The sequence below is a fragment of the Pristis pectinata genome, chromosome 19 (genome assembly GCF_009764475.1).
Source record: "Pristis pectinata isolate sPriPec2 chromosome 19, sPriPec2.1.pri, whole genome shotgun sequence".
Classification (NCBI taxonomy): domain Eukaryota; kingdom Metazoa; phylum Chordata; class Chondrichthyes; order Rhinopristiformes; family Pristidae; genus Pristis; species Pristis pectinata.
In genome coordinates this window covers 20,458,383-20,471,453 of record NC_067423.1, presented here as the reverse complement: position 1 = coordinate 20,471,453, position 13,071 = coordinate 20,458,383, and the positions used below count along the sequence as shown (strand labels likewise).

The 13,071-nt window shown below is 42.5% G+C and overlaps 2 protein-coding genes across 6 annotated transcripts in view; one reads left to right on the top strand and one right to left on the bottom strand.

Moving 5' to 3' along the window:
• slc26a5 (solute carrier family 26 member 5) overlaps window positions 1-2,609 on the bottom strand; it is a 60,745-nt gene extending 58,136 nt beyond the window's left edge. For both annotated transcript variants that reach the window (XR_007957847.1, XM_052034313.1), the window contains exon 1: window positions 2,511-2,609. The gene's annotated coding sequence lies outside the window, so the exon portion shown is untranslated. The remainder of the gene's footprint in view (window positions 1-2,510) is intronic.
• Window positions 2,156-13,071, top strand: part of LOC127580637 (kininogen-1-like) — a 31,379-nt gene continuing 20,463 nt past the window's right edge. For 2 of the 4 annotated variants that reach the window (XM_052034316.1, XM_052034314.1), the window contains exon 1: window positions 8,047-8,369. In XM_052034316.1, the coding sequence (XP_051890276.1) occupies window positions 8,157-8,369 (213 nt within the window). In that variant the 5' untranslated portion in view covers window positions 8,047-8,156. Of the gene's footprint in view, window positions 2,277-2,645; window positions 2,769-8,046; window positions 8,370-8,891; window positions 8,971-13,071 lie in introns of those variants that run through there. The other 2 variants (XM_052034318.1, XM_052034317.1) reach the window with 2 other exon arrangements.

Genomic DNA, 13,071 nt, shown 5'->3' with positions numbered 1-13,071 from the left:
CAAGAAAGGTAAAAGGGATAATCCCAGGAATTATAGACCAGTGAGTCTTACGTCAGTGGTGAGCAAACTATTGGACAGGATTTATGAGCATTTGGAGAAGCATTGTCTTAGGAGGGATAGTCAGCATGGTTTTGTGAAGGGCTGGTTGTGCCTCACGAGCCTACTGGAGTTTATTTTTGAGGAAGTGATTGATGAAGGTAGTGTGGTGGATGTGGTATATATGGATTTTAGCAAGGCATTTGACAAGGTTCCCCAATGCAGGCTTATTCAGAAAGTCATGAGGTATGGGATCCATGTAAAATTGGCTGTGTGGATTCGAAGTTGGCTTGCCCACAGAAGGCAGAGGGTGGTTGTAGAAGGGGAGTATTTCACCTGGAGGTTGGTGACTAGTGGTATTCTGCAGGGATCTGTTCTGGGACCCCTGCTCTTTGTGATTTTTATAAATGACTCAGATGAGGAAGTGGAAGGACGGGTTGCTAAGTTTGCTGATGACAAAGGTTGGTGGTGTAGTAGATAGTGAAGAAGGTTGTCATAGTTTCAACAGGAGTTAGACAGGACACAGAGTTGGGCAGAGAAGTGGCAGATGGAGTTCAATCTGGAGAAGTGTGAAGTGATACACTTTGGAAAAACAAACTTGAAGGCAGAGTACATGGTTAATGGCAGGATTCTTAGCAATGTGGAGGAACAGAGAGATCTTGGGGTCCAAATACATAGATCCCTCAAAGTTGCCACACAAGTGGATAGGGTGGTTAAGGCGGCATATGGTGTGCAACATCACTTTTCGGCTCTTGAACTCTTCCCCTGGCTAATGGTGATGTTGCAGCTCTATACGACTCTGGTTAAACCACAATTAAGATAAGATCTTTATTTGTCAGATGTACATCGAAACACAGTGAAATACATCTTTTTGCATAGGGTTCTGGGGTGCAGCCTGCAAGTGTCACCACGTTTCCGGTGCCAACATAGCATGCCCACAACTTCCTAACCTGTAAGTCTTTGGAATGTGGGAGGAAACCCGAGCACCTAGAGGAAACCCACGCAGACACGGGGAGAACGTACAAACTCCTTACAGATAGCGGCCGGATTTGAACACGCGTCACTGGCACTGTAAAGCGTTATGCTAACCGCTATACTACCGTGCCTGGAATATTGTAATTGGAATAGTGTGTTCATTTCTGGTCACCTCATTATAGGAAGGATGTGAAGGTTTGGAGAGGGTGCAGAGGAGATTTACAAGGATGCTACCTGGGTTGGAGAGCATGTCTTATGAGGAGAGGTTGAGGGAATTAGGGAGATGACAGGAGACTTAATAGAGGTATACAAGATTATGAGAGGCATAGAGTGGACAGCCAGCATCTTTTCTCCAGGGTAGCAATGGCCAATACTAGAGGTCACCCATTTAAGGTGTATGGAGGAAAGTTCAGGGGAGATGTCAGAGGTAGGGATCCCCCCCCCCCCCCACCCACACAAGAGTGGTGGGTGCCTGGAATGCGCTGCTGGGGGTGGTGGTAGAGGCCGATACGATAGTGTCATTTAAAATACTGTTAGATAGGTATATGGACGAAAGAAAAAGAGGGGGTTATAGGAGGTGAAGTAGAGAGGGGGATAGATTGAATGGGGATAAGATTTATATAGGTCGGCACAACATCGTGGGCCGAAGTAAACCAAGTAGTTTAAACGTATACAAGCTCAATTGGTATTCACGAATTCTAAAGCAAAACACACCAACAATCTAACAAAACATTAAGTGCATTTTCCAATCCCATTCCAAATACGTGGTTTAAATATGTCGCTTGCTGTTGCCATTAAAAATGACAACTTTTATCCCTAGCAACAATTACCAGTACCTTACGCAGGCTTCAACAGGGATTTAGACTCTCCTGGACAGCAACTCACTGTACAAAGAAGTTGCACCAGCCATCCCCACCCATCTCTCCCGCTTCCACCGCAAGTCAGGGGGACCTTATTCTTTTTCAGCGCTACTCGGAGGGAAATACGCGCTATTCTCACCCACAGAGGGGTGTAAAAGTAGACACTTTCTATTCCTCATCTGAGCTAGCAGATATATTCAAGACATAAAATACACGAACCGATACAGATATTAAAATTTCAGGATTTAATTCCCAAATAAAAAAATGTAACAGAGTGGGGTTGTCTGGTGTTAAATGCCTCCACACAACTGAAATTGAAGAAAATTACATGACTTTGGCTCCACTGGAGTAGGATCCCCACTCTGCGCTACACAGGTGGCGGCCGCGGCGTCTTTCAAGCACGAGGTACGTTAGTCTGTTTTAACCATCTCGTTGCCTTCAGCCGGCACAAGAGCACTAATTATCTGACCGGAGTAACACTGCTGACTGCCGGCTCCGGAAGCCGTTGTTAGCGGTGCCCCTGGTCTGACAGCCAGTGACCGGAGGGGGTCAGAGCCCCGACAGCCAGCATGGCAATGCCCGAGAACCCAGGGCACCCACTGAGCAAACCGCCGTCACTCATCCTCCATCCCTTCTTACCTCCCGACCTCGCCGTGCGATCCACAGTCACGGTACCCTCATTAAGCCGTCAGTTAAACCAACCATTTTCACGCCTCGGCTGGAGCCCGTCTTCCTTTACGGAATCCTAATTGGTCGAAGCGCCTAATTGCTGACACGTGATCACGGGGGCCCCGCCATCTTAGGGAAGGGCCCGCGATTCCCGCTGCTGAGTGCGCTTGCGCGACTCTGGCTTACGCTGTGCAAGGTCTGAGGCTCGGGATACGTTTAAACGGCTGAGTAGGTGGACGTGATGTGTCTTTCTGTTGTTTACTTTGGCGGACTTGTTGGTACTGTATGTCCAACCGCAGTTCACATTGAAAAAGCCAAAGTCATTTACTAAGGAAGGTTGATGGGGTAAATTGGTATTGGTTTATTATTGTCACTTGTACTGAGGTACAGTGAAAAACTTGTCTTGCATACCGTTGGTACAAGTCAATTCATTATACAGTGCAGTTACATTGAGTCAGTACAGAGTGCATTGATGTAGTACAGGTAAAAACAATAACAGTACAGAGTAAAGTGTCACAGCTACAGAGAAAGTGCAATGCAATAAGGTGCAAGGTCACAACAAGGTAGATCGTGAGGTCAGAGTCCATCTCATTGAGGGAACCGTTCAATAGTCTTATCACAGTGGGGTCGAAGATGTCCTGAAGTCTGGTGATATGTGCCCTCAGGCTCCTGTATCTTCTACCCTATGAAAGAGAGAATGTCCCGGGTGGGAGGGATCTTTGATTATGCTGGCTGCTTCACCAAGACGAGAGGTAAAGACAGAGTCTGAGGAGGGGAGGCTGGTGTCTGTGATGCACTGGGCTGTGTCCACAACTCCTTGTAGTTTCTTGTGGACCTGGGCAGAGCAGTTACTGTACCAAGCCGTGATACATCCAGATAGGATGCTTTCTGTAGTGCATTGGTAAAAGTTGATGAGAGAAATGTAAGGTAAGCTCTTCCCGTTAGAAGATGATTCTAAAGTCCAAAGAATATGGAGTTAGTTTTGGACAAAAGATGCATGTGAATGTGAAGGAAAACTTTTCTTTTAACCTGTATAGCAGTTAGGGTCTGTGGCTCACTGCCTATAAGGATGGTGGAAACAAATTCAATCAGCTTTCAAAGAGAATTGGATCGGCACGTGAGGGAAAAAATCAGAATCAGGTTTATTATCACTGACATGTGTCGTGAAATTTGTTGCTTTGTGGCAGCAGTACAGTGCAAGAGATAAAAATTGCTATAAATTACAAAAATAAATAAATAGTGCAAAAGAGGAATAACGAGGTAGTGTTCATGGTCTGTTCAGAAATCTGATAGCAGAGGGGAAGAAGCTGTTCCTAAAACATTGGGTGTGGGTCTTCAGGGTCCTGTACCTCCTCCAATGGTAGTAATGCAAAGAGGGCATGTCCCGAATGGTGAAGATCCTTAATGATGGATGCCGCATTATTGAGGCACTGTCTCCTGAAGATGTCCTCGTGATGGAGCTGGCTAAGTCTACAACCCTCTGCAGCCTCTTTAGATCTTGCACATTGGAGCCCCCACACCAGGCTGTGATACAACCAGTCAGAATGCTCTCCACCATACAACTGTAGAAATTTTCAAGGGTCTTTGGTGACGTACCAATTCTCCTCAAACTCCTAATGAAATAGAGCCACTGGCATGCTTTCTTCATGATTGCATCAACGTGTTGGGCCCAAGAGAGATCCTCAGAGATGTGGACACCCAGGAACGTGAAGGTGCTCACCCTTTCCACCACTGACCCCGCAATGAGGACTGGTGTGTGTTCTCCTGACTTCCCGTTCCTGAAGTCCACAATCAATTCCTTGATCTTGCTGACATTGAGTGTGAGATTGTTGTTGGAACACACTCAACCAGTCGATCTATCTCACCCTGTATGCCCCCTCATCGCTATCTGAGATCCTGCCGACAACAGTGGTGTCATCGGCAAATTTATAGGTGGTATTTGAGCTGTGCCTAGCCACACGGTCATGAGTGTAGAGGGAGTAGAGTGGTGGACTAAGCACGCATCCTTGAGGTGCACCTTTGTTGATTGTCAGTGAGGAGGAGATGTTATTACTGATCTGCACTAACTCTGGTCTCCTGATGAGGAAGTCAAGGATCCAGTTGCAGAGGGAGGCACAGAGGCCAAGGGTTTGAAGCTTGTTTTTTAAGTACTGAGGGGATGATAATGTTGAACGCCAAGCTGTAATTGATAAACAGCAGCCTAATGTATGTTTTGCTGTTGACTAGGTGCTCCAGAACCGAGTGGCGAGCCAGTGAGATTGCATCCACTGTAGACCTATTGTGGTGGTAGGCAAACTGCAGCAGGTCCAGGGTCCTTGCTCAAGCAGGAGTTAGTTCTAGCCATGACCAACCTCTCAAAGCACTTCATCACAGTAAATGTGAGTGCTACCGGGCGATAGTCGTTGAGGTAGCTGACCCTGCTCTTCTTGGGCACTGGTATGATTGATATTTTAATTTCCAAGGAACAGGAAAATGATGCAAAAATAATGCTAACAAAGTTGCTTTGCCAGAAGCCAGGGCACAGACTTGTTGGGCTGAATGGCCTCCTATCTTATAATTGTTCTATAAAAGTGGTCATATTTATATAGTACTTTACATCCTATCAGAATGTTCCAGAGTACCTTAATACTGATGAAGGCAGTCTGATGCAGTACAGAGGGAATGCCATACTTTGGATCTACTGACTAATTTTCAATCTTCAATTTAATATTACTAAGACAGTCTATCTGGTCGTCATCACTGTTTCTTCCAAACTCTTCCAACTGGATTTTGATTTGAATATATTGAGCATACATACTTTTTGGATGTGGTTAGTGGGTTGAAGACCCTTTTGACAGCAAACCACTTTGGAACATTGTAAAAGGTGTAAATCCAATCTTTCTTTTGAAGTGTGATCACTTTCATCATTTTAGAAAACACAGCTGCTAAATTGCACACAACAAGCTACCACAACAATAATGAAATGATGACATTAGTGTCCAATATGACTTTTAGATGATGAATCAAAGAGAAAATATTGGCCAAGATACTAGGGAGAACATCACTGAACATCCCTGCACTACTGCTGCTGAATCATGTGGGGTGGTGGAAAGAGTTTATCTGTGAAAGCAGATTTTAGTAGACACACAATCAAAAATGAGTGGGGAAAGAGATAAGAATGAGGGTGAACAAATTTAAAGAGACAATCAGAAATCTTATCAGAGAAGAAAAAAGCAGAGTTTCAGATTAAGCATTCCTGGAAGAGAGGAGGCAGTGAATTATTTGCTAAAACAAGAAAATTGCTGAAGATGGCAGAAAAAGTCAGCAGTTGCTGAATTAACTGTTTCTCTCTGTACTAATCTGCTAAATATTTCCTAGATTTCCTGTTCTTTCAGGTTTCAGATATTTTGTTTCTATATTAAAAATGAGTTATTCTAATTTGGTAAGCCTTTGCTGAAGTCTCTTTTACCCTCCTTTAAAAAGTAGTGAGTTTCTTGTGCCTTACCTGGGAGAAGCAATGAATTAGTCCCGAGAGTTACTGACCTTACTTTGAGAAAATTGTAACTTATCTTTAATTTTTCCTCGCCTCTCATTGGTGACAATGAGTAATTTTCTGATTTTCCTTACTCCACAACAAAAGGGAAACACAGTCTGTCTCATTTCCCCCAGTCTGTCTCATTTCCCCTGTCTGTCTCATGTCTCATCTCACCCGTCTCCTCCCAAACAGAACAGAGTTCCCCAAGTCCTCACCTTTCACGAGCCTCTGCATCCAGCATTTCATCCTTCATCATTTCCGCCAGCTGCAACGAGATCCCACCGCCAGCTGCAACGAGATCCCACCACCAGCCACATCTTCTCCTCCCCACCCATTTCCCCTTTCTGCCTTCCACAGGGACCACTCCCTCCATGTCTCCCTGGTCCGCTCCTCGCTCCACACCCATCCCTCCCTGACCCTTCGCACTTTACCCTGCCCTTGCAGAAGATGTAACACTTGTCCTTACACCTCCTCCATCACCATCATCCAGGGACCTAAACAGTCCTTCCAGGTGAGGCAAAGGTTTGCATGCATCTCCTCCAACCTCGTCTACTGCATTCAGGCTCCTGATGTGGCCTTCTCTTCATTGACGAGACCAAGCGCAGATTGGGCGACCTCTTCACAGAACACCTATGCTCAGTCCACAATGGCCATCCCGAGCTCCCAGTTGCAGACTATTTCAACTCCCCTTTCCATTCCCACACTGACCTGTCCATCCTTGGCCTTCTCTACTGCCAGGATAAAGCCCAAGGCAAACTGGAGGAACAACACCTTATATTCTGCCTGGGTAATCTACAACCTAAAGGCATAAATATTGAGTTTTCCAATTTCAGGTAACCCCTGTTTCTTTCCCCCCCCCCCCACCCTTTTTCTCCCCCTTTCCCTCACCTGATCCTCCGGTCCTCCCATTTTTGTCCCCTTTGCCACACACCCCACAAACCACCTTCACCCATCTTCATCCCCTTTTCCCCTCCTGGTTCTGTCCAGTCATTTCACACACAGATTTCCCTCCCCCAAAATCTGGTTCCAACTGTCGTTCACCTCTCCCCTAATGGTTCCCATTCTCACCACCTTTAATTATCAGAATCCAGCACTGGTAGTGCTTTGTGTACCTGTTTATCTCTCTCCAGTGGCTCTCTCCTATCTTCACACTCCCCTCCCACCTTCCTCTATCTGCTTTTTTCCCCCTTTTTCCTCTCTCTCTTTGTCAGCCTCCATCTATCATTCACCTGCCACTGTCTTCCAGCTGCATCCCAGCTCAGCTCCTCTACCCAACATGACCTGCACTATCTTACACCCCTCAGCAGTCCACCAATCACCTCAGGATCCTTTCTCACCACTCCTCTTCTCCTCTTGAAACTGGCCATCTCACCTCTCCACTCTCAGTCCTGATGCAGATTTTCGACCCAAAACGTTGACAATTCCTTTCCTCCCACAGATGCTGCATAATCTACTCAGTTCTTCCCGCAGATTGTTTGTTGGTCTATCTCATTTCCATCGCATGAAAATGGGGCTGGAAGAATTCCACCTTTAATTACAGTATTCTGGGCAGGGATCTCAGTGCTTTCAAGTATCTCAAGATACAATCCTCTTTATTAATTTGTTATCAATGTATATTCTTTTTATGGTCCTGCTGTTTACAAGTATTTTCCTTCAGAGTTTCTGTGAATTAAATGTGTGATTGAAATGATTAATTAAGAGTAACAATTTCAACTGTGAACTTAAATGCAAGTCCTATTTTACATTAATGACAGTCCTAATTAAATATATATTTTCGAAGAATGTACAGGGAAACTTCAGCTAAGAGATTTGAACATTTTTGATCTCATACCAAATATTGCAAAGTCAGCTTCCTGCATTTGTTTGGGTTTTGACCCAACAGTAACATCTGCTGGTATTGTCCGAGTAAACAGAGAATATATACTCTTCTTGATCTAATATCAGGATGTTAGTTTACTTAGTAAAGAACACACTAATTCAGCAAACCTTTTTCATGTGGTAGGCAGGCTCTGAGATTTTTTCTGGAGTCAATGGTTCTAAATTGAAACGTGCTTTTAATCATCCTATAATCCATTTCTACAAAATAGACTTGAGCATTGAGAATGGCTTGTCGAATTTTTGTATATGTTCTACTTTGTTTCGGTCTCCTGCTTTTAATCAGTGTTACTATTAAGTCGGCAGAAATATTCACCCGGGTTCCAGTTTCTGACAGGGAGGCAAACCTGGCTGTAGATTACGCAGTGAATGCTTACAACAGAAAGTCTGCCAATCCTTACCTTTTCAAGCAGAGGCACCTTAAAAGTGCCAAGTATAAGGTGGGTAATAATTACTTATGTAGCTGGTGTTTACACATGTAATTAACAATTAATTTGTATAACTGACAATTACTCATATGATTAACAATTACTAGTTAACATATTTATGAACTATATTAAATTATAACGTGCAGTAACTTGTACCTAAACAGAATAGATTGTTGTGTTAGGCAGAGCTAAATCTAAACTATTATTTTCTTTTGTTTTTGACACTTTGTGTCCAGGTTATATATTTAGCTGTATTAAACTAGCATCAATTTAAAGTTGAAAAGAATGACTAATGTGCGGAAATCTTTTCTTTGATTCAATTCACTGGATTGTATTGAAATTATAGATATACAAATCCAGCTCTACAACTATGAGACCCATCCTATATTTTATACAAATCAGCCTAACCAAAAATAAAACAACAAGTTTCCAACAATAAGTAACTGTAATATTATAGGAAACTGAATATATCTGATTTTATATGAGTTTAGATACGGTAATAAAAATATGAATTATCTCTTGTTTTAACTTTAGACCATAAGAAGATGAGAAAACAGGACCAGAAGTAGGCCGCCAGGCCCCTCAAGCCTGCCCCACTATTCAAATGTTTATGGTTGGTCTATGCAGGGTTCAACTCCCTTTCTGAGCCAATTTCTCATAATCCTCAATTATTTGATCTTTACAATATTTATCTATCTTCACCTTAACTATATCTAATGATCTGGCCTCCACTAACCTTAGGAACAGAGAATTGCAAAGATTCACCACTATCAGAGAGGGGAAACATGTGCACTTAACTTTCAAAATCAAGCCTATAAGGGAAGTTCTGTATCATTCATGAATTGTAGTAATGGTATAAATGCATTCAAAGGCAACCACTGTTGCCCTGGACAGCATTTATGTCATCGTAACAATTAGTTTTTGAGAAATGGCAGTAGTCTCTTACATACACAATTGGACATGGATTTGATTTTTCCATTGAAGAATAAACCTGCTGTAATATTGTTCATTAGACAATAATGTCTCTCATTTGCTAGTTCTGCACCTACTTGGTGGTAATTTGTACTGGACTAGTAACCCAGAGGCCTGGATGAATAATCTGGACTAGTAACCCAGAGGCCTGGATGAATAATCTGGAGAGGCCAAGGTCAAATCCCATGATGGCATCTTGAAAAGTTGAATTCACTCTTTACAGAAAATCTGCAGTTATACCATGAAACTTCTGAAATGTTGCAACACCCCAATTGTAATTTGGTTTAGGGCCTGTATGTTGTCTCTTTGGAAATGAATTAGTAAACAACTGAATTGTATCAACTGCCTGGAATACTAGGAATGCAATAAATACCAATCTTGGCAGTGATGCCCACATACAGAGAATGAAACGAAACGGGCTGTTGCAAGTTGTGCATTCCTTCTTCAGGAGAATTAGAGCAATGTTGCATTACAAATTTAGGGAATTGTACACGTCCCTTTGCCCCCACCACTCCAACTGAGATATTTACCTCAACATAGTTTTGGAGCACCAGACTTTTCCCATTTTCCTGGCTTAGCTACTCACTGGTTAAATGGACTGAAATATTAGGGAGCATGCAAGAACAAAGTGCCAGCAAAACTGCACAGCTCTTGGCATTGAAAAGGCCATGGTTCTGTCAACAGGAAGTTATTATTCTTTTACCTGTTAACTGAAGTACAGCCAATATGGAAGGCAGAACCTGAGCAATTCATTCTGCAGCTGTACTATGGAATAAGTGACATTAATAAATGGATTTATATTTGTATTTTACACTGAAGGAGGCAGTATTTAGACATGGTCAGGAATGTGACATAGTGAGCAGCAGAAGAAAGGCAAGCCCCCAAATTATTCAAGGCACCAGTGAATTACCACTGTCCTTTCTGTCCTCCTTCATATTTGTATTTTACACTGAAGGAGGTAGTACTTACAATAGACAAAGTGGTAGAATATGGGCGGCTCAGAACCCGCTCCTGCAGACCTGGGTGAATATTTCCCGCCATAGGTTTTCTGGATTGGACAGGCTTGGCAGAGTCAGAGGAGCGGAGAGGGACTCAACCATAGGTTCAAGGTTTCTTTGTTGGACTCAGAATAACATTCATGCCTTTCCAGGCCTACAGGGCGTCTTCAGAAATTAGAAATCTCATCTCACTGTGCCTCTTGCTCTTAATGAACCTTACGTCAGCTTTGACCTTGTAAGGAAATCTGCTCCCCAGAAATAATGTAATCTGAACCTTATTTGTATATACAATGAAAGAGTTTACCCTTCTTGCTAAAATCTCTAGTTTACAAAAAATTTCCAATCCAATGGAAATTCAGTTTTTTATTCTTAATGCTTTTCTTGGGCAAGTTCAAGCCTGAAGGTAAATATTTCATTGCGCAAACTAGTTTTAAGTTGTGGAACTGGTTTTATTTTCATTCTCAGTAAGACAAGGTATGTTTGACATGAAATTTATAAACTGGGAAATTGATTTGCACAGTAATGGTTGTCTGTGATGGATAAGTTTAAGATTATTTGTGTTGGCCATTTATTTCTAGCACAGTTTAAGGCAATATCTGTAGCCTGATTGCCTGATCACTATCTCTCCAATCAGGATTGGTATTTATCAGGAAAGTTGGTTAAAATATTGTAAGATTGTTGTGATCTTATTTTCAGTTTAGGAATGTAGGCAGTGTTGGCCCATGATTTTCTGATCAATCCTGTAGGGTTTGGTGGGGTCAGGGGAAATGTAGTGTATACCAATGCACAAGTACAATGTCTTGGACCTTTGCTGTACTGTACACAGAGGACAGGTGAGGGTATGAACTTTAACTTCATATACTGAGTTTTCTGGTCTTAAATACCTTGTTAAGTAAAGACTAAATCATTCTTGCAAGAATGGAAGGAAAAATGTATGAGAAATTCACCATGATGTATGGACGTGGGGTGAGAAGCATTAATATTGACTAAAGCCTGATACATGTTCTTGAGCCTATATTTGTCCTTTAGCAGGATTAGTCGTGCACAGGAACTTGAGAACCAATGGAAATAATATAGATTCATGGTATCCAGAGGTATTTTCAATTGTGTATACTGAGGGTATCAGAGAGTATTCTTTGTAATTTATTCCTGAAGTCTTAAAGCTGACTTAATTTATTGGATAAACATTTCATGGAATTATCATGAGCTGAAAATTACACTTCTATTTTCTTGTGAGCAGATAATGGATTGAGTCAGCCAGGTCTATTTCATCTTCATTGATAGGAATAACATCACAATATTTTGTCCATTTACACATCACTCAAAAATTTGAAACAAAGCACGGATTTTTGCAATGTAGTAAATGTACTCATTTTAATCGTAGAGGAAAAAGGAAGCAGCATTTGTTGAAATATGACTCATAAAGGTTTAAGAGCAGATTAGCTGTCTGTGATTTCAGTAAAAAGCAGCAGGTGGTAGTGTAGGGGCAGGCACGGTAGTGTAGCGGTTAGCGTAACGCTATGACAGCACCAGCGACCTGGGTTCAATTCCGGCCACTGTCTGTAAGGAGTTTGTATGTTCTCCCCGTGTCTGCATGGGTTTCCTCCCACATTCCAAAGACGTACGGGTTAGGGAGTTGTGGGCATGCTGTGTTGGTGCCAGAAGTGCGGCAACTCTTGCTGGCTGCCCCCAGAACATTCTACGCAAAAGATGCATTTTACAGTTTGTTTCGATGTACATGTGACTAACCACTGATAGTAGAAAAATGGCAAAAATTTGAAAAGGATTCATTTAAAAAGACACAAATGCTGATTATGTATTCAGGAAGAACAGTCTCAGAGCAAGAAAAGTATTTTTTTTAATATTGATAATTCCTGATTAAAATATGCATGCAAATATATTAATGCATAAAGGAAGTCAACTGTTCTTGGGTTTCAATATAAATAAGTTTATACAAAGCATCTAATGAGAAGAGTCTGTGCAGATTATTGTATCTATTTAAAGAAATGGTATTGGATCCAGAAACCATGCACAGGTAGAGTGATAGAGATGTGGAAGACTAGAATTATAAAGGGAGATTAAACAGGATTATTTCTAGCACCATAATGGGTAGGAGATGTTTTAAAATTCTGAAGGGTTTTGTTAGTGAATATGGCAGTGAATATGTTGTTGTAGGAGAATACTATATTTTGCCCCACCCACCAGACAGAATAGTGATAGCATTCTTTTGATTTTCATCTTTCATTCCAATAGCCTCTTCATCCACCATATCATCCTTTGCCATTTCTGCCAGTTCCAATGGGATCTCACCACCAGTCATATCTCTCCCCCCGCCCACTTTCTGCTTTCCACAGGGACCATTCTCTCTGTGACTCCCTGGTCCACTCATCCCTCTGCACCATGCTTCGCCATCCCCTAGCACTTTCCCCTGAAACCATAGCAGGTGCGACGCTTGTCGCTACATCTCCTGCCTCATCACCATCCAGGGACCTAAACCGCCCTTCCAGGTGTGGCAGAGATTCATGTGCACCTTCTCCAATCTCATAAATTGCATGCGATGCTCTCTTCTACATCAGCAAGACGTGTAGATTAGGCAATCATTTTGCAGAGTATCTGTGCTCTGTCTGCAATGGTAATCTTGGGCTTCCAGTTGCATGTTATTTCAACTCCTCTTCCCATTCCCACACTGTCTTCTCCTCCAGTGTCCTCAGGCTTCTCCACTGCTATGGTGAGGCCAAATGTAA